We start from the raw sequence: 24,299 nt of genomic DNA, 5'->3' as shown, positions 1-24,299 counted from the left end.
ATGTAATTGATTTCTTGATCACATCCTCTGATTTCCATACATGTGCCACGGTACATGTGAACCCCTGCAACAAATATACACACTAAATAAAATGAAAGTTTTAGAAGCTAAATTTGCACATACTCTCCAAACAGCTTTGGGTCATTTACAGTAGTTTGTATCCATATGCACAGAAGCGTACACCTAAAATAAGTAAATAACGTGTTTTAAAAGGATATCCTCCAACAATGTATGTAATTAAATGTTTTGGAAAATCATTTTCCAAATTATTAGATTAAAAAGGTGGAAAGATGATTAATAGGAGACATTCTTTATCATTCATCTTTTAGATTCTTCTGTAGAAACATCTTTATGTATGTGTTTTCCCTTCAGTTGGGAGTTTTGTTTTGGTTTTTTGAGAGAGGGCCTCCCTCCACAACCTATGCTGGCCTCAAATTCATAACCAGCCAGGCTCAGCTTCCTAGTGCTGAGACTGTAGGCAAATTAAACCTGTATGTTTCCTGAATTTTAAATCTAGTTTTATTTGTAATGAGTGATAAGTGGAAATAAGTCAGATATTCTTTTTTAATAAATAAATTCATTCTTGGACAATTCTATACATGTACAAAAATGCATTCTGATGACACCCACCCCACTCTGTCTTATCTCCTCCCCACATGCCCCTCCCCCACATCCATGTTGTTCTGTGACCTTCGATTTTTAACAAAAGACTGTCCATGAGACTATGGAGTTTGGTAGTTCAATTGAAGAAAAGGACTGTATTCCCTCCAGAATTCATTGGTAGCCAATATTTTAGAACGATAGGGATAGGGCCCCAAGAACCACTCTTCACTCCGTGGCTGAATGTTGACATGCCCAGTCTTGTGTAAGTCCAGTGCAGGTCAAACATTCATCCTATGGATTATGACTTGGCAATAAAACGGGACAAAGCATTGACATATTCCACAACCAGAATGACTCTCCAATATGAAACGCTGTCCTCTGTACATGGCGTGTCCTCGTGAACTCACAACAGCTGCGGTTTCCTACAGGAAATCAAGCCAGTCAGCATTCCGGCATGGATGGAGGAGGGGTGGAGAGGTTTCAGCCTTGTGGCGCTGTTAGCACCTGGTGGCTGCTGGGATGGAAAGAGTCACTTTTCTTCTGGGAGGTTGCTCCTGCTTCACGGGGCTATTTCACATCCACGCTCAGGTCAGCTGCATTGCAGAAGAAAGAGGAAGAAGAGGAGGAAGCTGTTGTGAGGTGGCAGTGGAGTATCAAGGGGCTTCAGGGAGTGAGACAGGGAGTTCGGGTTGGATATGATCAAGATACAGTCTCAAAGAATAAAAACTATAACTAGGAAATCCTCCAAAGAATTATGCTAATGAAATAAAAGTGAACCTCCATTTACATAATAGTTCTGAAATGACAGGACTGAATAAATGGAGAAGCAGATGTGTGAAAGGAGAGATGAGGAAGGACACAGGCGTGGCACAATGAGAGTCACAAAAATGGTTCTGCAGGTTAAAGTGCTTGCTGTCAGGCTGGTGACCCGAGTTCAACCCCTGGAATCCACATGGTGGAAGAGGAGAACCAGCTTCTGTACGTTGTTCTCTGACATCCACATTGTGTTGTGGAAAGCATGCTGGCGCGCGCGCGCACACACACACACACACACACACACACACACACGAAAGCCACCATGAGGCATTCTTGTGTGCTCTGTGCTTAGACATATAGTTTTGCACCCATTGTTGTTGGGAACTGATGGGTCAGCGTCTGTATTATTCCTATCCCTGGACATGAGTCTACATGATCATCATGTAATAATGAGAATCCTTAAATGGATGAGATTAGTCATGCAATAAACACACGCACACGTGCGCACACACATGCACACACACGTTTATCGAGACAGGGTCTCTCTATGTAGTCCTGGTTGTTCTGGAACACACATTATAGACCAGGCTAGCCTTAAACTTACAGAGATCAGCCTGGATTTGCCTCCCGAGAGCTGAGATTAAAGGCAACACCATCACCTGGCTAAACATTTTTTTTTTTTTTTTTGGAAACAGAAAAAATATATAGCAAAATTATTTCCATTCTGAATTTATTGTTAACATCATTTGGTTCAACCTGCAGAATTTCTTTGGTCCATTTGCGTCCTAGCCCAGGGCCTAATCCTCTCTCTTGGCAGACAGTAAGCCATTCTTGCCAGTACCATCCCAATGGCTGTGGACGTGGCTGCCAACATCACCTTGGCTACCTACAGGGACACTCCCTGTCCCTGCCTGAAGGGTGGGGCATGCTCTATTCCCATTAGGCTGAAACGCTGATTAATATAAGATGAGAAGCCATGGACAGCAAAGTAAGTGGCTGCCCTAAAGGAGGAGCACTGCCCAGCATCAGTATCAGGCCCTCGCCAAAGTCACTGGAGATGTTGGCCCCATTTCTCTCCTAAATGGAACTTCAGATAAGTGTCCCAGCTGCTGGGTCAAAAGGCAGCCATTGCTTCTTCCTTCCCAGCCCACACTGCTATTCCAGACCACATAGCACCCAGGTCTTGGCCACCTTAGGGGCTTCTATGAAGAAACACATGCTTCCTTTATCTGTGTTGCTGCTCTCCGACCTCCCTTCAACGTATTCTAGAGTTTTCGCCCTGAGGCTGCCAACGGGTCTTCTGTATTGCTGGAGGGAAGTCCGCCCATCTTGAGGAGCTGTGGGAGGTGGTCCGCATGACCTGGGAGGTGGTGTCGAAGGCGCCTTCCTTAAACTCCTAGCATCCTCACCTTTCACAGTCCCCTTACCTATTTTTGTTGTCCTCAGGTTGTTTGAATATTTTGTACAACTTGCTGTGAGGGAGAAGTGGGCTGGTTTTAAGATTTCATGACTATGGGTATGTGTCATGCCATGATGTCCAGTTTCTGAAAAACGTTCTGTTGTATGTGTGTGTGTTGGGGGGGGGGGGGGATATGGAAGTAACAAGACAACTCGGTGGAGTCACTTTTAGGAATTGAATTTAGGTTATAAATGCCAGTGGCCATTCAGCCTGTTTATTTAGATAGGTCTTGTCATGTAGCCCAGACTGGTCTGGCGGAGCTGGTGATCAGTCTCAACCTCCCTAGTGCCTGTTAGCTACCTTTGTAGCCTGACATAGAAAAACAAATCCCACATAACTTCTTTCATGTTCAGAGTCTAAAAAACCAATGATTTAATAGAGATGGAAGATGGACTCATGGCTACTAGAGGCTGGGGGGTGGTGTGGTGTGAGAGTGTGAATGCAGAGAGACTAGTCCTGCGTGTAAAGCCACGGCTAGATACGAGGAGAAGGCTCTCAAGCTCTCTGTTGTAAGGAAGGGTACTTAGAATTAACAGTGTTCAATGGTGCATTTCAAAATGCCTAGAAGGACTGGGAATGTTCTCACCATTACAGAAACTACGGATGGTGGGTAAGACAAATATCCTGATTTCATCATTACACCATACATAAAATGTATCCTGTTTGTTTTATAATGAGAGACAGAAAGAGGGGGGATCTGGATGGGAGGGGAGGTGGGGAGGAATTGGAAGGAGTAGGGAAATGAGAAACCATAATCAGGATATATTATATGAAAAAAAATCTATTTTCAATAAAAGAAAAAACATAATTGTACATAAATATAACTTAAAAATAAAAAATTAAATAACATTTAAAGCCTGGGTCTTTTACCTGCTTTTCCATTAATCTTCCTTAGCCTATGTTTATCAGGACTCTAGACAGTGTATGTTTATGTGAGGGTATGTGCATAGGGTATGTGGGTGAGTACGTATGTTTATGTGTTCATGTGTGTGGTATGTGGGCATATGTATGTTTACATGTGTATATGTGTGGTATATGGGTGTTTATATGTGCATGTGTAGTATGTATCTATGTATGAATGTGTGTTTGTCTGTTTCTGTCTGTGGTATGTGGGGGGTGTGTTTATGTGTGCATGTGAATGGTATGTGTGTGCGTGTCTGTGGTGAGTGTGAGTGTGTTTATGCGTGCACGTGAGTGGTATGTGGGTATGAGTGGCTATTTTTGTGTGTATATGTGTGCACATATATGCACTTTGCATCCAATTTTAAGGAGCACTGCTGACCAGCAAGGCTGTTCTGTTAATAAATGTATCACATAGGACACATCAGCTGAAAAGCAGGTTCAAGCCTTTTGCGACAGTCTTCCTGATTGTTTCGTCAGCTTTTCACTGGGTCTAAGATTTCTGTTCACTTTCTCTAGAAAACACAGTCAGCTGATGGGATGTAAAGCAAGGCTCCCTTCATTACCAGCAAGCACTCAGCTTAAGAGGAGCCGGGCTGGTGTCTCTCTGGATCCAGTTGCTAGTTCAGATCCTTAGCTTCTCTGTGGCCAAGTTTCCTTCACACAGATGTTTTCACACAAGGAAATACTTTTTCCCTTTTTCCTTTTTTTTTTTCTTTCCTGAAGGGAACATATTTTTTATTTTCATCCTCGTTAATTTTTATGATTGGTAAAATATTTTCATTATATTAGGCAAAAAGAATCTGAACTAAGGATAGAATCCAAACTATTTGAAATATTTTCCTGGCCAGAAAAGACACTGCAACCAACCCAGAGGGAAGTTTCTGGTCTCAGGAAAATCCAACAGAACGCTGGCCTGCCAGGAAGGCAGAGAAGCCAGGCCTGGCTTTCTGACTTTTCCCTGACAGCCAGGAAGCGGACCACAGTTTATTTGTTGAATGTGCTCAAAGAGAAGCATTGTAACCATGGCATCTGGTTTAGCGGAGTGTTTCTTAGGTCAGGCTGCTGCTGAGCCAATATTTATCATTTTAGAAATTTCCATGAGTCACAAGTGAAACCTGCAGCTGCAACACCTTTTACGGGCCTTTCTTTCCTAGAGTCGTTTAAAATGGAAAGGAAGAAACCGGCGAGCCTAGAATTCAGCACTCGGTCTCTGTTGGCACACATGCGCAAACTCTCCTGCCTGGAGGATTTACCTCGCAACATTCAAAGACTGGGTGCTGGCTGCCGGGAGTGCCTTCCTGCCTGCAGTCTGAAGCTTCTGAGCTGGCCTGGGCAAGGAAGGAAACTTCAGAGGTTGGCAGGGAGGAAGTGACTCACTGGCTCAAGGAGCAGGCGGGACAGTTTCCCACAGGATCCAAAACAAAATGATCAACTCCAGCACAGACAGTCTCAGGAGGGGCTCATCTCTGAGAGGCGGGGCCTGAATAGATAGCCAGGCACCTCCTCCCCAGTGATTTAAAATGTGATGAATGATAAATGGAGTCATCCTGATGGCAGGATGTGGCGTATCGTGAAAATGTGTGAGGCTAACGCTGTTCAGCCTTTGGTAGAAGCTGAGGAAACCCCAGAGTATGCAGTATGGCAAGTGATTGCTTTTATTTTTACTGTTTAAAGGAAGGAGTATCAATACGGCTCAGTTGGAAGACTGCTTGCATAGCATGCCGGACACCAGGGATTCAATTCTCAGCTCTACACGTACTTGCCTGCAATTCCAGTACTCAGCAGGTGGAGGCAGAGGGCCCTGAAATTCAAGATCAAGGTCACCCTCAGCTACGTAGTGAGTCTAGGGCAAGTTAGGCTACAGATGACCTTGTCTTAAAAACAAAACAAAACAATCAAATAATAGTCACTATGCCTAGTGCCCAAGTCTTGGGGTTTATAAACAAAACCCCAAGGGCTTGTCTTCATGTGGCTAGTATAAAATACAAATTACCAAGACCAGGTGAAACTCTCAATAATCTTTAAAAACATTTAGTTAACTATTTTAGTGCCGGGGTGATGTGGGATGTCCTTCTGTATATGTGTTGCTTTATTGGTTGATGAAGAAAACTGTTTTGGCCTATGGCAGGGCAGAATAAAGCCAGGTGGGAAACCAAACGGAGATATATAGAAACCATAGGCAGCGTCAAGGAGGTGCCATGTAGCTGCCGAAGGAGACAGATGCCGGAACCTTACCCGGTCGATAAGCCACAACCTCATGGCAATACACAGATTAATAGAAATGGGTTAATTCAAGATGTAAGAGCTAGCTAGAAATAGGCCTGAGTCATTGGCTGAACTGTGTTGTAATTAATACAGTTTCGATGTGATTTTGGGGGTCTGGGCGGCTGGGAAACAAAAAAGCAGTCTCCATTTACAGTGGAGACTGAACCCAGGGTCTGTCTCACATAAACTAAAAATGAACTCTTCTACTGAGTTTCACCCCCATTCTCAGTAAACCTTCTACAGCAGCAGTTCTCAACCTGTGGGTCACAATCTTGGGGGGCACCTAAGACCATCAGGAAACACAGATATTTACACTATGATTCGTAACAGTAGCAAAACTCCAGTTATGAAGGAGCAACAGAATAATTTTAAAGCTAGGGCCACCACAACAGGAGGAACTGCATTGAAGGGTCGCAACGTTGGGAAGGCTGAGAAGCACTCTTCTACAGAGGGCTAGTACTCCATCTTACACCTAAAGAGGTTGCTTAGTATCGTTAACACCTTCAGTTTCTCCAGCAGAGGACGAGGAGGGTTAGAGAGCTGCTCCCACAGACGCCATCATGGCCAGGGTAGCGGGGCGGGGCCAAGACCAAAAACCTGTGACATCCAGACTCACAGGATTGGGGGTCTGGACATAAAATACGGGAGTCCTTGTGATTAAAGCAAATCCTTGGCAGTAAGAGACATTCAAATCTCCTATGCAGCCCCTATCTTCTGTTTCTGGTAGAGGCTTCTTTGACCATACCATGCTTCCTCATTGAGAAGGCCTGAGTTTTCTTGACTGGGTCATTATTTAGTATCACTCCTTCCATGCCTAGATGGGAAATCAGGAAATAAACTAGAGTGGCCTTTGTCTAAAGAAAAACATGTGTGTGTGTGTGCGCACACACACACACACACACACACACACACACACACACACCACAGAACGCACATCAGTCAGCCCCGTTTGTGTTTCTACCTTCATGTATCTTAATTCATGAGGTCTAACTTCTTGACCTCATTTGTGCTCTCTTCCTCCAAACTTCCTCCTCTCAGTGAACCCTGCAGCTGTCTCTTTCCCAGTCACATTGGCCAACAGAAAGGAGAAGCCACATGGGGCACCTCTATGGTTTCCCTTGGCAGATGGCTTGCTGTCCTGGTGACATTTCCCGGATGTTATCTGCCCCACTGGTTAGGATCTGGAAAACTCCCAGGGGAGCCCAGTCTCTCCTGTCTTTGATCTGCTGCTGCCTGCAGACTCCTTGTGGCAGGCCTCAGGACTTACTCATCTTCGTGTTTCTGACTAATACACTATGTGGGAGCCCAGGAAACATCTTCCAGGTCCAAGTCAGAACGTTTCAAAGGGATATGCCACTGGGAATGGAAACAAAATCCTTGTTTTGCCTCCAAACCCAAGCTTTTTTTGTTTTAGCACTTGGCTTCTCTCTACCATGGGGAAACATTTAGTAATAACAGGCACTAGAAAGACGAAAACAGCCTTCACAAAAATTAGTTCATCTAAACTGACGTGGCTAGTATGTTATGAGACTGAACACAAGAAATCCTTGTTTTTGTAGGTCAAAAATAGTTTTGTTTTTGCTTTTTTTTTTTTTTTGAGACAGGATGTTGCTACCAGGCTGAAGCTTGCAATCTTCCTGTCTTAGTCTTCTGGGATAACAAGCACACACTACCACAGCCCATCCCAAAGACAGCTAAATACTGTAGAGAAAGCTGCTCAGCCCAACGCAACAGAAAATAATGTGTGCAGATAAAATGTGCATGGCTTCTCCTACATGCGGATCATAGACTCTCTCTCTCTCTGTGTAGACATACATGTTACACGTGTGACATAAAAGCAGAAAAGAGATAATTTAGGGGAAGAAAGGAGACGAGCAAGACTCAGGAAAGCGATGACAAGGGAGGGTGATGGGAAAATACTAGTAAGGTACATGACATCTATGTATGGAAATGCCACAATTTACCAATCTTATAGCATGATAACTAAAACAAGAATTTAAAAAGAGCTATATAAAGCCAGGCGATGGTGGCTCATGCCTTTAATCCCAGCACTCGGGAGGCAGAGGCAGGAGGGTCTCTGTGAGTTCGAGGCCAGCCTGGTCTACAAGAGCTGGTTCCAGGGCAGGCAACAAGGCAACACAGAAAAATCCTGTCTCGAAAAGCAAAAAACCAAAAAAAAAAAAAAAGAGCTATATAAAAAGAAAATAATAGTTATAAATATAATTGCTCATCACTGAGGCGCTCAGTCAGCATTTTTCATTAATCTTCCGGCTTCCTCATCACATCTACCCAGCTCTACATGATCACCTTTTGGCCTCACTGGGATGCACGCACCCTGACGCACCAGGCTCCGGCCACTCTCTTCCTTCTCAGTAGGCCAAGCTAACTTCTTCCTCTATCTAGGATACCCTCTCCCGCAAGATCTTTCCATGACTGGGTCCTTCATGACATTTAAGTTTCACTCTGCTACCCCATCTCTCATGGACCTAGTTCTATCAATGGTGCATTTTCCACCCACAACCTGTGCTTGTGTCGTTATTTGTTCGACTCTGACACTCTTAAAGTTCAGAGGAAGGAATCCTGCCTCATTCCAGCCTCCAAACAGAGCAGGAGCGTTTCAGATACAGAATTCTGGCATCATGAAGGCAGTAGTTATCTTCACAGTCAGCATTACTTCCGACTTCTGCTTCTCCCTTTCTAATGCCGCTGTGCTGGATTCCTTTACACGTCTTTGGCTGGTTTCTCTCTGTCCTCCATATCTTGACCTTTCTCTCACTCTTTGCATGTTTTTATCCTTGTTGCTATCTTCCAAGTTAACCCCTGACCTTATCTTTTTAACTCACCTCTTTATTTGGGGAGACAGCCCTGTCAGCCCATGCACTGACCATTTGGCCGGTGTTACAGTGTTTCTAATGTCCTGCACTTCTTACATCTCTTCTGACCTCTCTGGGAATGTCTGCTATGCTCATTTCTTGTGTCTGCTTGAGCTTATTAGCTTGCTACTTATCACAGTGCCTCAACTTCTTTTCCATCTTTCTCTTGACCAGTGGAGTCAAGTGTGTCTTGGGATCTTCACCTACCTAGGTTTGTGAGAACTGGGACAGCTCCTTGGGAAGACAAATGGGGATGTTCCACGTTGGGGAGACACAGATGCTGGAGTCTAGCCTTAACCACTCACTTCAACTAGGAGGCATTACCCCTTCCAGATGACTTCTGGTTCTCCTGCGAGCCTCTGCATCAGGATCTAACCTTTGAGTTCTCGGAGGTAGAGGGAAAGTTCTGAGCCAACGCAGCCCACCTGCAGGTGTTGACATCAACTCTCCACAGGCCAGCAGAGATCCCTTGTGGGATCCCTGAGGGATTTCTGCCCTGAGGCCCCAGTGGGAGAATCTAGATCGACATGAACAGGGGAACTGGGAAAACTGGGTTTCCACCAGAGTTCAGCATGCCTAGCCTGTTGCTGTGATAAGCCTTTCTTCTCTCCAACTTGCCATTTCATTTTCCTCTATCTTATCCATCATTTATCTGCCATATAAACTGGCCCTACCTTTCCTAAAATTACTTCTACACTTTCAGAAAAGTATTTATGCCTTTTTTAGTTTTCGTTTGTTTGTTTGTTTGTTTGCTTGTTTTCTGTTTTTTTTAAGACAGTGTTTCTCTGTGAAGCTCTGGCTGTCCTGGAACTTGCCCTGTAGAACAGGCTGGCCTCGCAGGGCATGGCGGCACACATATTTAATCCCAGTCCAGCACTCAGGAGGCTGAGGCAGGCGATCTCTGTGAGTTCGAGGCCAGCCTGGTCTACAGAGCAAGTTCAAGGACAGTCAGAGCTACACACAGCGAAACCCTGACTTCAAAACAAAACAAAACAAAACAAAACAAAACAGAAGAAAAGGCTGGCCTCGAACTCAGAGTTTCACCTGTCTCTGCCTCCCGAGAGCTGGGATTAAAGGTGTGTGCCATCACTGCCTGGCAGCATTTATGCTTTTATGTGTTAAAATTTCCTACAAAAATTCTATTCCCTTATTCCTATCCCTGACTTTATAATTTGTGATTGTACTCAAATCTTGACCTCTTGTATATTTTGGAGAGTTTATCCTAAAACCAAATACTTAATTTCTTTATTTGTCCTTTTGTGAACCTTTTCTGGCTCATCTCTCTTCAGAAAGGCAACCACTGAGTCAGAACTATAGAATAAACACAGCATGCTTCAGAAAAACCAGGAAGATAACAAGAAGGCATGTTTCCCTGCAACCCAAGCTACACTACTGCATAAGTGAGTGAAAATTCCAGTCCTGTGGGTATTCTGGAGACCAGATGTGCATTGTAGATACTCCATAAAGGTCCAAAAGCTTTGCTGGGCGGTGGTGGAGCAGACCTTAATCCCAGCACTCAAGAGACAGAGGCAGGCAGACAGATCTCTGTGCATTCAAGGCCAGTCTGGTCTACAGAGTGAATTCCAGGACAGCCAAGACTACACAGAGAAACCCTGTCTTGAAAAATAAAAATAATAATAGTAGTAATAAAAATAATAGTCTGAAGCTTTGTCTTGTTTTCTGTTTTGTTTTTTTTATTCACTTTATTTTTATTCATGTAGCCTAGGTTGCCTCAGACTCACTATGTAGATAAGGATGGCCTTGAACTTCTGATCCTCCTGTCTCTACCTCTCTAGTACTAAGGTTACAGGTGTACCATGCCATGTCCTGTTTATGTGCAGCTGGGGATCAAACCCAGGACCTCCTGTATGATAGACAGGCATTCTACCAACTGAGCTATTTTCCCAGCCCTGGGAAATTTTTTAAATTAATAAGCAGGACAATGTGACATCGCTAATTTTGGTGGATCTAGGTCTAGAAATTGTGCGGTTGTTCATATATGCTTACATGGGGCTTCCTTTCCAGAACACCTCCCATAAGCTGGAATACCTAGGCTAAGCATTTGGACTTCAGGGCAGTGGGCACATGGGTTCCTGGAAACTGTAAGCTTTGTGAGCTGGCACAAGAATTAATCTTTCTAGACTGAGGAGGAGTTTAATAATTTTCCCAAAAAACCACAGTAGTGGCAGTCCCTGCTATTCTTCCTTTCCAACTTGCGCCAGGCAGAAGCCCCCCTGTTGCTTGCATTTTGATGGCCCTACAAAAAAAGGGTGATTAGAAAATAGGGGGGGTTGAAACAGCCATCAAGGAGGTGGAGACTTGAGAACACACCATCAACATTCACACGCACATCTACCCGAGTGGGTTTCAGGAAGCATTTTCCTCTGGCACTCAATGAAATGCACAAATTTTCCATGAAGGAGACAGGGTTCCTAGATGTGTGCACTGATACCAGATTCAACAAAGCTATCTTGGCCAACAAAATAAGAAATGGTTCATATCCACATGCATTTGCCCATAAAATATGATGAAGCTCAGGAGTCACCAAACAAGACTTGTGTGCTTGGTAACTCGTGTCCCTGCTAGTACATTCAGAAATTAGACAGTCAACATGAGAAAAATAATAACAGCTGAGTGATCAAATAAACTTAGAAAACTGGAAAGACAAACAGACAAGCAACACTCCACAGAGAAATCCCTGGACAAAGAGGGGTTAAGGACAATGGCTGCACTATTTTCCACTCCATTTTTTCCTGGTTTACCTCAAGTAGCACACTGTTTCCTAAAAGCACACACATCTGTTGAGTGCTTAACATCTGAAGAGTAACTTTTACTGTCCCATGAAGACTAAGAGAAGCCAGAGCCTTAGGACTGCCAATCATTAGGACAGGCAATGCAGTCTTCCTATCTAACATCTATCTGTCTGTCTTTATGTCTATCATCTCTCCATGCTCAATAAACAGCACCCATAATGTTTTTTCTACAACTTCCTTCTGTTTTCCCAGCAAATACTTTGTCATGTTAAGAAAATGCCAGGAGGGGCTGGAGAGATGGCTTAACGGTTAAGAGGATTACCTGCTCTTCCAGAGGTCCTGAGTTCAATTCCCAGCAACCACATGGTGGCTCACAACCATCTGTAATGAGGCCTGGTACCCTCTTCTGGCCTGCAGGCATACACACAGACAGAATATTGTATACATAATAAATAAATATTTAAAAAAAGAAAGAAAGAAAATGCCAGGAGACTTTAGTCAACTTGTGACCAATCATGTTGCCCGATGGTTGGAGTTTTGGACTTTTAAGGACTACCTTGTCGCCTTATCTTCTCTGCAGACCCACACAGTATCTATCTGCAGTAGTCACTTCTACTTGTCTCTCACGTCCATTTCTTCTTCATGCCTTAGTAAAGAAACCTGATTCTAAGTCGAGCACACTGATGGGGGGGATGGTGACATATCTCACTGATACAAGCAGAAATTCTGGGATGTTTCTTTAAAAAGAAAGAGGTGGCCTTTTCACATTATTTTCTTCCTCCTTTCCACCAATGACATGGAAGTGATAGCGAGCACCCTAGTCATCTTTAGAACATTTTAGATTCTGGGAAAGGTATCTACATACTCAGCAAAACAAATTAATATACCAAATTGGAACTGGTTGTCTCTGGACTTCTTTGACACGTGAAGTAAGCTTCACATATCAAAATTCAATAGTGGCTGAAACACCCATTTTTTTAACATGCTAGGAATTGAACCCAGGATCTCATGAAAGTTAAGGATGTGCCCTACCACTGAGCCACATCATTAGCTTTGGAAGCCTTTGCAATATAGAACATTTAAAAAAAGATACAAGCAAAAACAAAACAAAACAAACAAACAAACAAAAAAGATACAAGCCATATATACTCGCTCATTCATTCACTACTGTATATTGAGGATCTGTCCAAGTTGTTATCTTATTAAGAAGAAGAAAACCACTAATGGTACAATTAACTCCTATATACACTTTGTAGAGTTTGGACTTAGTCTAGCCATAAACCAAATATTAGACTCCCTTATTTGGCCCTTTCTGCGATGCGTCCTAACTTATGTATGCAAGGGACAGTCAAAGGTTGCTCACTGCTCACTGAACACTGTTGGTGATGACTATACACCAGGAACCATCTGGATGACTATCAGTGGGGACAGATTCAATAAATGGTCAGTCATGTCTATAGCAGTTGCAGGGAATAATAAGAAAAGGTCACCTGACAATCATTAGTTGCATAAAGCGATAGAACATCCAGAATAAAAGCCTTACTCAGACCACCAATGCAAATGAAATATCCACAGGGCATTTCCACATAACGCAGAGACTATTTCCACGCTAATACTTACTCTGAAGGCACTGAGAGTAAAGGAGAGCAGGTGTCCACGGTACCTTTTGTTGTTGTTTTAATCTTCCCTAGTGAGCACATACATCTTACCCATGTGGCTAGTATTATTTTTAAAGACTCCAGTTATAGAGAAGCAGGGAATAGAGGAGAGATGAACAGTTTTCTGTCTCAGGTTCTGGTAGGGTTATGACCTCTGGCAAAGAGTTTTCTCCAGACCATTAATCCACAGCTCTCAGGTCTCATTAATGTAGAATTTATTCTTCTCTGTTACTCACATTGGTGGTGTCAAATGAGATCACTTATATGTTCACAGATTCAGTACCCAAAACCACTTTTGAAGTGAGACAAATGGAATACACCTGTCTCCTATCCAGGGAGCCCTTATGTGTTGCGGTCTTTCTGAGTGCCTATGATAGACTGATAGACCATAAGCTGGATGGTTTAACAAAAGAAACTTCCCATGTATTCCGTGGGCTTGGGAAGCCCAAGATCAAGGGACCAGCAGATTTAGTATCTTCCAAGGAAATTTCTTTACTCAGATTGCTGTCTTCTCCATTTGTGCCAGCTTAGACATCACGTGATCCGTTATCGTCCAAAGACCCACCTCCAAATATCATTACATCGCATTGGGAATTAGCTTTCAATGCTTGGTCAATATAACATTCTATTAAAACTGGATCCTTCTGAGGATGAGGAGGAATAAAAATATCTAGAAAAACTGGATGTAGATGTGGGGGGGTTAAAGTTCAGTGAGAATTCATTGGAGCCTGCAGTGAACAGATACATTAATTTGTCTGGTAAATCCTAAACCATCTTCAGATTCTGGCTTACTCAGGAGAACATTTATTAAGCATGTAGCATGTTGAGGAGTAGGGCCACTTCATGTAGAACACACTCCAAAATTCCACTTTCCTTTTGGGACTCCCAATCTATTCTGAAGTAGGGGTAAAAGTATATAAAAAAACAAAAACAAAAACAAAACAAACAAACAGCTCAAAGCCACAAAACACCAGTGGAAGTCCAGGAAAGGTGTCTCCCAAGGACGAGTTGCACCATGACCTCTGGTTGCAACATCTCATGATGGTATCAGAGACCCTAAATTCTAAAATCTGCAATTTAAACAGTTTCCCGAGTGACTTAGGTTTTTATCAAGGCTAGATCAAGGATAAAGTCTAAGATGACGGTCAGGCAGCACACTCATTTCCTGCAAAGCTGTCAGAGAAATTCCAGGCTGGCAGGTGATAGGAACACCAAAGGCTCAATTATTTGGCAGACCTACAAGAAGAGGGAGTGAGCCTACAGAGGCAGAGGGGCCAGGGAGAACTTGCTTATGATTCTGGAAGAAGACGTAGAAAATCTTAAGGATTCCATTCTTGTGTTTGGACATAAATAGCAGCACTGTGGAGGAAGAAACACAAACGGGATGTGAGAATCGGCAGACAGCAGTCCATAAACGAGCGGATTCAATTCTGAACTGGAGAGGAAGCCTAATTTAGTGGGGGCCAGAGCCCTGAGTAGGAAAAAACAAAAACCAAGCAAAAGGATTCCAGCTGCAGCTGGATGTAGACTCTTTCTCATGAGTGTGGTCCCCAACTAATAACACCAGAGAATTGTTTAAAATGCAAATTCTTCGGTTACATTCTAGATGCCCCAGCTAGAATTCAGAAATCTTTTGAACAAGCTCTTCAGGTGACCCTGACGCCACTGCTGGAGCCTGCTAAACACCCAGTGGCAAAGCGGTAAAGGCTTAGAATTGTCACAGTTTGTCTTTTGTTTTGAGGGGGGGAAAAACCCTACTGGGAACCACGTTTCTGCTACGTAGGCAGAACAAAATTATAGCGCCCAGAAAATAGGTACAAAGAAACACAATGATCACCTTGTCCAAAAGCCTCCTATGTAGAGAATGAAAAGTTTTTGTAGAGATCGTGATTGTTGCTTAAATTAAGTCCAAAAGTTAGGTAATCATCCAACGTCTTACGGGTTCCTTTTATTCGCCACAAAAAACAACACTAGGATTCCTGGTGGCCCCGAGTCAGTTGTGTTTCCGTGCAACCACCCTTTAAGAAAACACGATTCCCCAATGAGAAGCCCCCAAGCGCAGCGGAGGGGCCGGGTCCACAGCCCCCGGCCACGCGGCGTCCTCCCCCCCCCCCCCGCACTCCCACGGGTCATTGAGCCTCCTCCTTGCCCGCTCCGAAGATAAACAAATCACTCCAGTTTTCCAGCCCTGAAATTAGCGCTGACTCACACAGCACTTTGAACAGCCACTGTCGCCTCAGGAAGGAGGAAAAATGTGCAGATTTTTCCTCTCACGCGACGGCCGACGTGCCGGGCTGACCAATCAGCACAGGACGGTGGGAACAGCACCAAAGTAGGTAAAAAAATTCGAGATGCCGGCCCCGAGCGCCGGGCAGTGAAGTCCTGCCCCCCACCCCCGGGCAAGCCCAGCACCCGCCGGCCGGCGCTCGCCCCGCCCGTCGGCCTCGCTCCGCCCACCCCACGCTCCGGCCCCGCCCCCGGCGGCGCGCACACCTGGCCAGGTGGCGACTTCCATGTATGGGCAACAGCCGCGGGGTGGGCAGCGCACCTATTGGCCCCGCCTCTAGCTCAGGGCCATCCTCCCGGGAGCGTCCTTTGCCCGCCCTTCGCCGGGGAGCAGCGGGCGCTCCTTAGGGCGGGGGGATCCACGTGCTCCCCTGACTCTAGCTCCTGAGCGAGGTTTCCGGCAGTCTGCAGACCGCCGGGCCTCCTGGGTGGGGCCTGGCCGGGGGGGCGGAGCTGACTGTTGCACAGCAACGGAGGGCGGAGCGCAGCGCGCGCAGCCGCAGTCTCGCTGGAACCCGTGCCGTCCGCCCCTTAAGAGGCTCGAGCTGTCGCGTCTGCCTCGCGCTCGTTCTCCGGGTCCTGCTGTTGTGTGGAGGACGCTTCCCAGACTTTGCCGCCAGGTTCCTCGTTTCGAAGTCCGCCGCGGCGAATATGGTGAGTGACCCGCAGCTCGGGCGTCCGCCAAGGGAGGGACTGCGTCCCGCGGCTCCAAGGCAGTTCCCGGGCCGCCGCCCGGGATCGTCTTCGGCCCAGCCTTGCTGCCTTCGATACGGAGGTCTGCATGTTCCCGGTGTGGGCCGCGGAAGCCGAGGACCGTCCGTGTGGGCGCGGTTTCCCCCAAGGCCAGCTCAGTGACCCGTGGGTCTTTCCAACCTTTTCCACCGAGAAGGAAAAGAAGGATTTTATTGAACACCCTAGAGGGCGGGGTGGTTGCTCGCTAGCGTGATTAAGAACAGGGTGGCCTTGCCGTGGCTTTGTTTGTCGTATCTGGCAATCAGCTTCAGTGGCACTCTCGTTGGGCTTGTCAAGCTTGGCAGTGTCTCTTTTAACCCTTCCCTGCCGGGTTGTCCATCCATAGCTAGAAATTTGCCTTCCCCTGAGAACATGGCTTTACCCCAACTTTGGGTGCGAGGGGTGAACATGATGTTGCTTTCCTGGTGCGAATATAAAAGCTTTCAGGAGGTCCGTTTAATAACTCCAGCCCGTTAACAAGAGAAACATTCTTTGTGTTGAGATGGTGAAGATTTTGAGTAATTTAAAAACTTCTCTGCCTCTAAACTGTTGCTCAAATCTGCTGTACAACAGTATTCCAACTGGGCGATCAGGTAGAACATTTTGTCAGTGTAGTCGGCATACACTGTTACCATTTTTGGTCAATGATTTGCTGGCAAGGCCTTGCCACACTGCTAGAAATACTATCCTTTTGCTGCATCTGTTCTCTTGGAAGCAGTTGGTACCCACTTATCTGTCTACACTGTTTTCACTAAATAACAACTTTGATTTTTCCTAGGATATAGCAACTGGCTTGCAGGTGCCGATAACTCACTGGATTAAATGGATAGTTTTCTTGATAACTGACCCTGCTTAATAGTGTCTTGATACTAAATCCTGTTCTTTGGGTTTAATGCTATATCAGCTACAAATAGATCAGACCCTGAAGTCTTTTGAACCTCTTCAATATTTGAAATGTATCTGTATATACTGGTTTATTAAAGACTTAATCTTAGGGCTTTGAGTTCTGATCAGTTTGAGCACTCAGTGTAACAAAGTCTGCCGATGTAACAACGCCTTTTCTTTTAGTTGAGAACACAAACTTTATATTTAAAACAGGGCTAAACATTTTAAATGTGTAAATGCTTGGTTTTAAAGCTTAACATTTCCTGTGTACGTTCAAACAAAATGAAAGAAGAATCTGGTACATGGGAGAGAGAGAGAAACCAAAGGTGGGATTATTCTTAACATCCAAGTACTAATGTATTTGTTATGGTCTGAGAACGTGGGTGCAGGAATGCCACTGCCTGCACATAGTGAGTCCCTCCTCCTTTCACTGTGAACTCTGGGTACTGAACTAAGGTAAGGTTGTCAGACTCGCCTGGCAAGTGCCTTCACCTGCTGAGCCTTTTCACCAGTTCTGGGTGTGTTTTCAGCATGAAGATTTCAGAACACAGACTCTTACTATGCTTGTTTTTATAAGTATGGAGCATCTCCATTCAGTCCAGCTGTTAAAGAGTGTTAAAGAGAGAGAGTTTCTCCTTTATTATCCCAGATTCTAGCACTCTCTATACTTGAAATCTTTTAGAATTGTTGGTGAGCTGCTTGGTGTTCTTTTCTGAGGCAGAATCTCGCTCTGTAATCCAGAACGACACAGAACTCACTGAAACACAGGCTGGACTTGAACTTAAGGCAAGCCTGCCTAAGCCTCCAGGTGCTAGACTTAACAGGTGTTAGGGTGGCCTAGCATTCTGTTCTCTTGGGCCCCGGAGTGCTAGGATTATAGGTGTCAGCTAATATGCTTAGCTTTTCCCTCTTTCCTTTGGTTTTTCGAGACAGGGTTTCTCTGTGTAACAATCCTGGCTGTTCTGAAACTAGCTGTGTAGAACAGACTGGCCTTGAACTCAAAAGAGATTCTCCTGCCTCTGCCTCCCCAGTGCTGGGACTAAAGGCGTGTGCCATCATTGCCTGCCTCCCCCATTTCCTTTCTTTGGGATGGTAGTGGGGAGACCAAATTTTAACTGCTTAATTTAGAAGAATTCCTTCCTGGTACTCACTAAGTCTTTTAGAAGTGGTTGGAATAAAACAAGTTGAAATTAGAAAAATGAGGTGTCATGTTTTCAAATGTCTCACTACAAAATACACCATAACTGTCTCTATAAAATCCCCTCCCACTGGGGGAAAATGTCTCCTCTGTTTGCACATGCCAAATAAAATTTCTGTGTGTGTACTGGGTGTGTCAGCTTCCTCATATGTGCAAAGATTATTTGCCAGCTCACCATTAAATTCCTGACTTTATTTGCTCAGTTCTATTGGGTACAGCTTGACACATCACATGTAGATTTGGCTAGCCTTTTCTTTTACCAAGGAATGCATTTGCAGCATAGTTTTGTGGCTCTCTGGAAAGTAGGGTGTAGTCTTGCCTTGAAATACAGTCAAAGAATATGTGATAATGTAACTCTTATCTTTACAAAGACAGAATTTTCTCCAACAAACTGAGCTAATTGGCTTGGACTGAATTACCAGTTTATTCTGCACTTGGTACTTAGGAAAAACATTTATAATGATTCAGCCCCCTTTTCTTGGTTTTTCAGAACAGGATTTTTCTGTGTGGTGCTGGCTGGCCTGGAACTCACTCTGTAGACCAGGTTATCCTCAAACTTAGATTGATCTGCCTCTGCTTCTCCAGTACTGGAGTTAAAGGCATGCACCACCACACTTGATTGTTTGTATGCCCATTTAACATGAAAACAATCTGTAAGGGATCAGTTACCTCCTACAAATCACTTTTTCTTATTTTATACCCATTTTTAAAAATGATTAATTTTGAAGCATTTTAAGCAGTGCAGAATAAAGATCCCTTTTATCAAAAGAAAAATCATGATGGGGTCATATTTTAGGTATTTATCACTACAGCTGAATGTACATCTTCCTAGTTGTTCTCTTCCTCCTTAGTGGGTACCAATCCTGTGTCAGATCTTAAGGTACTGGCCCATTAGGAAGTGATTTCATTCAGGATGTTGTAAATGCAAAGAACGTTCATGATGGAAAAACTTCTCCAAGAGAAGGAATGTGAACCTGGGCAGGTACCCAGGGAGTCTTGAGGAAGGATATGAACAGATCTTGTTAAAGAATATATAATAGGCCTTTTCTTTCTTTTTTTCTTTTTTAATAATTGAGATGGTCTCACTGTAGCCCAGGCTGGCCTTGAACTTATAAAGATAGGCTTGCCTCTGCCTCCTGAGTGTTGGGACTAAAAGATGTGTCTTAAGTGCAAGGTTCAGGTCCATTTCATCACAGTTACTGGAAGTTGATAGATTTCATTCTTTGACATTTTTATTCCTTTGGATGCTTTTACCTACATGTCTGTGTCATGTGGGTGCAGTACCCATGGAAATCAGAAGAGGGAGTAAGATCCTTTGGAACTGGAGTTAACAAATGGATGTGAGTTGCCATATGGGAATTGACCCTAGGTTTTCTGCAAGAGTAATCGGTTCTCTTAATTGTTGAACCATCTCTTCAGCTCCTTCTTTTAAGTATACATCTATACATTCTTAATTTATGTTCCATCAATGTGTTAAATTTTATATACATACTATGTTGTGCCTTGCCTAGCCCCTTTCAACCTTTTTTTTTTTGTGTGTGTTCTTTTGGGGATGGTGTTGGTTTTTATTACATTTACTTAATTTATTGAGTTGCTTATACATGTTTGCGTAGGTCTACATGTAGAAGTTAGAGAGCAGCGTGCTGGAGTTGACCCCCTACCATGTAGGTCCTGGGCATGCGCTCAGGTCATCAGGCTTATGGGCAAATACCTTTCCTCTGAGCCATCTCACCAGCCCAGGGTGTTGGATTGAACTACTGGATATTATTCCACTATAAAACTGTATAAGTTTTATTCATCCCTCTATTAGTAGGCATTTGGACATTTCTCCAGTTGACTTATCTATTTAAACTTTTTACAATAGTTGGTTTCCATATAAAATTATTATATATTACTTGTCTAGTTCCTGTGTGTCCTCTTGGTATAAATACAGAGACCTTTAGGTGGAGAACATGCATATGTATTTTCTCCTCCTCCTGGTTTGTTTTACTTTGCATCTCATTATCTAGATAGCCTTTTGATGGCTTGAATAAGAAATATCCTTCATAAGCTCATACGTGTGTACACCAGATCCCCAGTTGGTGGAAATAACTGATTCAAGCCTCCTTTCTCTTTCTTTTTACCTAATTTGAGCCTTAAGTCCTTTGCCTAGCTGATGTGTAGAAAATGGTTTCTATGTTTCATTATTAGTACTATTTCTGTATATATTGTACTTCTTTTTTAATTGATACTGGGAATGGGTTCCAAAACCTCATATAATGGTAGGCAAGCAAGGTACCACCATGCTTCACATCAGCTTACATATTATGTTTATGTATAAGATGTGTATCGGTGAACCAGACTTCATCTGAGCTGACTTTAGAGCTACACAATCAAGCACTGACCCCCCCCCCAAAAAAAAAAAACAACCAAAACAAAACAAAACAAAAAAACCAACCCAAAACCCCAAGACCACGATTGGCAATGCTGGGTCCTCATACCATAGACTGGTATTCCTCCACATGCGTCTTTCCAGGCATCTTAAGCTGTTAAATCACAGGAGAAAAATGCTTCCTCTTTATTTCATCTGCCATTTCTAGGCTTCTGGGGTGATGGACTGTAGAGTAGGTAGCTCCTCTTAGTTGGGACCTACAGAGATTCATCTCCTCCATTCTAAAGTCATCTCTTTTTTCCTGGGCACTTCATTCAGACAGACTATTAAAAACCAGTGGAGAGATGATACAATAATGAAGAACACAGCACCCTTTTTGGGTGGTACACAACCACCTATAACTCCAACTCCAAAGGACCCCACACCTCTTCCTGCCCCTGCAGGTACTGCATACACACAGTATCACATACAGACAAGCAAGCATCCCTGTAAGTATACATAAGTATAAAATAAGCCAAATACCCAGAGACTGTATGGAAACTCTACTTTCTACTTAAATTTGTTGTGAACTAATCAAAGCAAGCCTACTTAAAAGTAACTATACAAAACAAACTTAATCATTCTCATCCTCTGCCTGACAGGATCTCCACCCTGTGTAGCTAGCCCAGGCTGGTCTGTAGCACTCCATCCTCCTGACTGTCACTTCACCAGACGTATCACAACAGTGTTTCATAAATAGAACTGCTTCAGTGAAGTAGTGTTTTAACAGTGTAAAGGATCTGAAATGCTTTTGGTTTTGTGCTATTAAAACTTACCTCCCTTCGGTAATAACCAAGTGTTTTGAGATAGATCATAGCGTTCTTTTTTTTTCTTTTAAAGGTTTTTTATTCATTATGTATACAGTGTTTTGCCTGCATGAATGTCTGCACACCAGAAGAGGGCATCAGATCTTATCATAGATGGTTGTGAGCCACCATGTGGTTGCTGGGAATTGAACTCAGGACCTCTGAAGAGCACCCACTGCTCTCAACCTCTGAACCATCTCTCCAGACCTCAAGCTTATCATTCTTGACATTTGAAAGGCTCTGAGCCTTGGGAAACTGGCATGTATATATAAATGCATTGTTTTTGTCTGTGAAGCATGCAAAGTCCGGAAGTCTCTGCTCCAGTCAGACATACATGAGTACCCGAGAGACGGAGACCTCGGTGCCTCCTACAGCAGTACCCCATCGAAGGAAGACTATTCCTTTCAACATTTGTGTATTATGCTATAGGTTAGACCTCTTTTAACCTGATCACAGAAAAATAAAAATGAATTTTCTATCATAATTTTTCTATTGGCTTATCAGTGTAATTAACATTTAGTTTTGGATGTTTTCAACATAGATTTGGTGCCTTTTCAAATGGTTATAGAGCTGAAGTTGACACAGATAAGATTAAGTTCTCTTTCTTTTGGACTGATCTTAAGTCATGGAGCTTTAAGGAATTCTTGTTATGAAATTTTGCTTCAGGAATGTATATATATTTAAAAATTTCTCAGTGTTCCTTAAAGTAACCAGTAAAGGTGAAATTTATTTAAACCAGTATAATCATCTTACTTCTTTGTGGCGCTAGGTATCAACCCAGGACCTTGTGTATGCCTGGCAGTCACTCCACTAAGCTATCTCTAGCCCTATCTAAAATATTGTGTCAACATTTGACTGATAGAAAAATTAGTAACTTTTACATATTTTCGTTGTTGGAAATTTTGTATATATTTTACACTTAAAGCACAACTCAGTCAGGCTTGGTGTTGCGCAGCTGTCATCCTAGCTCTCTGGAATTAGAGACAGAGGCAGGAGGATCTTGAGTTCTAGGCCTTCCTGGATACTAAATAAGATAGTCTCAATGTAAGAACTTAAATATTCATTAGACATGTTTCACTTGTATTTAGATACCATGACTGTATTTTAAAAAGTAGGCCCACATACTCAGGTTTCCCCTAATATATTTATCAAATTTACTTGCAATGGAGTTTAGAATTTTAAAGTTGTTAATTAAAATGAAATAAAATTTAAAATTCAATTCCTTAGCCACATGTAAAGGAGTCACTAAACTGCATATGGTTAGTGGTGGCCTTATTGATCCAGCCATATACTTTATGAATTGGTATGTGTGTGTGTTCACCTATGCCTGCATGAGTCAATGTGTTACCACATGCATGTTGGAGCCCACAAAGACCAAAAAAGAGTGTTGGATCCCCCAGAATTGTAATTATAATTAAAAGCCTCCATTGGGTTCAAGTCCAAGTCCTCTGCAGAGCAGTAAGCACTCTTAATTGATGACCCATCTCTCCAGACAGTTTCTTTTATAATACTTACTAAGATGTTTTTGAAAGTACCACTCCTTCAAGATAGGGATGTACATGTCAGTACGCAATCCCTTTCTCATAGTAGCGCACATGGATGCTACTAAATTATAATGAATATGTGATTAAGAGGATGCTCTTAATTTTGACATCCTGTAGAGATGGATTGTTTTATTTATTTATTTATTTTAGGGGAGAGGGGTTCGAGACCGAGTTTCTCTGTATTTTTGGAGTCTGTCCTAGAACTTGCTCTGTAGTCCAGGCTGTCCTCGAACTCAGAGAGATCCCTGCCTCTGCCTCTCAAGTGCTGGAATTAAAGGCATGAACCACTGCTGCCCAGCTGATTGTTTTAATTTTTATGTCTGTTCTTATTTTTATAAACACCGCATTGGGAACTGAGGTTTAAGCATTGAAACAGTTGGATAGGACCCTATCTTTGTATACAATACATGCAATTCAGTTTGCATCTTTTTATGTAAATACTTAGAGATGAGACAAGAATTGCTGTGGTAACGCTGTAAATGATTCTGGCATACAGAAACTCCCCTTTTGCGAAAGGAAATTGTATGGTATTTGCTTATTGGCTATCTTGAATCATAGAAAATAGCTTAAAGAGCGTACACATGAAAAAGCAAGGTAACTTAATGTGTCACTTGTCAGGCACTGTGTTCCTTTGCTCATGCCATCCTTACACACTTCACGTGTGACCAAGTTCTGTTCATCTATACCGCCAAGCTGTTAGAGGTGTGTTTTTGGAGTCTGGTTTGCCACTTTCTCTATGGCCTCTGGTTTGTTCCTCTATTTTATCACTTTTCATTTCTTGCTGGATGTATAGAAGAAGCCAAAACCACTTATTTAATTGGGTGCGGGGGGACTTCTGCCTAGCTGGTCCCAGCAAACTAGTCCATAATAAGGAAGAGTGATCTGTGTGAAGAGTGTTTCAGACAGAGAGCCTCTTCAAGGGACCTTGAGAAGAGAATGAGCTTGGTCTGTGCCCGGACAGAAAGGGAGAAAAACTAGAATGTAAACTTTTATTGCTGTGACAGATAGCAGAGTTAATAGTTTAAAGGAAGAAAGCTTTATTTTGGTTAATGGTGTCTGTTCTGTGATTGACTTTCCCCATAGCTTTTAGGTCTGTGGTAGGACAAAAGCGTCATGAGAGAAATGTACAGTGGGGAAAAAGCTGCTTCCCTCATGGCTGCCAGGAAGC

General features: G+C 43.3%; 1 protein-coding gene and 1 long non-coding RNA gene across 4 annotated transcripts in view; one reads left to right on the top strand and one right to left on the bottom strand.

Moving 5' to 3' along the window:
- Positions 1 to 676: 676 nt before the first annotated feature.
- Positions 677 to 16,498, bottom strand: LOC125413803 (uncharacterized). 3 transcript variants are annotated; one of them, XR_015739055.1, is made up of 4 exons: positions 15,480 to 15,712; positions 15,108 to 15,288; positions 13,233 to 14,629; positions 677 to 1,196 (listed from the first exon to the last, which is right to left on the bottom strand). It is a non-coding gene; the product is annotated as an uncharacterized LOC125413803 (long non-coding RNA). The 3 variants fall into 3 exon arrangements; XR_015739056.1 differs by lacking the exon at positions 15,108 to 15,288 and having other exon boundaries at positions 15,480 to 15,713; XR_015739054.1 differs by lacking the exons at positions 677 to 1,196; positions 15,108 to 15,288; positions 15,480 to 15,712 and adding an exon at positions 15,764 to 16,498 and having other exon boundaries at positions 13,273 to 14,629.
- Dstn (destrin, actin depolymerizing factor) overlaps positions 16,077 to 24,299 on the top strand; it is a 25,553-nt gene continuing 17,330 nt past the window's right edge. The window contains exon 1 of the mRNA XM_085696812.2: positions 16,077 to 16,210. Within this exon, the coding sequence (XP_085552938.1) occupies positions 16,208 to 16,210 (3 nt within the window). The 5' untranslated portion in view covers positions 16,077 to 16,207. The remainder of the gene's footprint in view (positions 16,211 to 24,299) is intronic.

This window comes from Myodes glareolus, chromosome 10 (assembly GCF_982192425.1).
Source record: "Myodes glareolus chromosome 10, mMyoGla1.1, whole genome shotgun sequence".
Lineage (NCBI taxonomy): Eukaryota > Metazoa > Chordata > Mammalia > Rodentia > Cricetidae > Myodes > Myodes glareolus.
The sequence above is the reverse complement of the archived record's forward strand: the minus strand, read 5'-3'. Positions and strand labels throughout refer to the sequence as shown.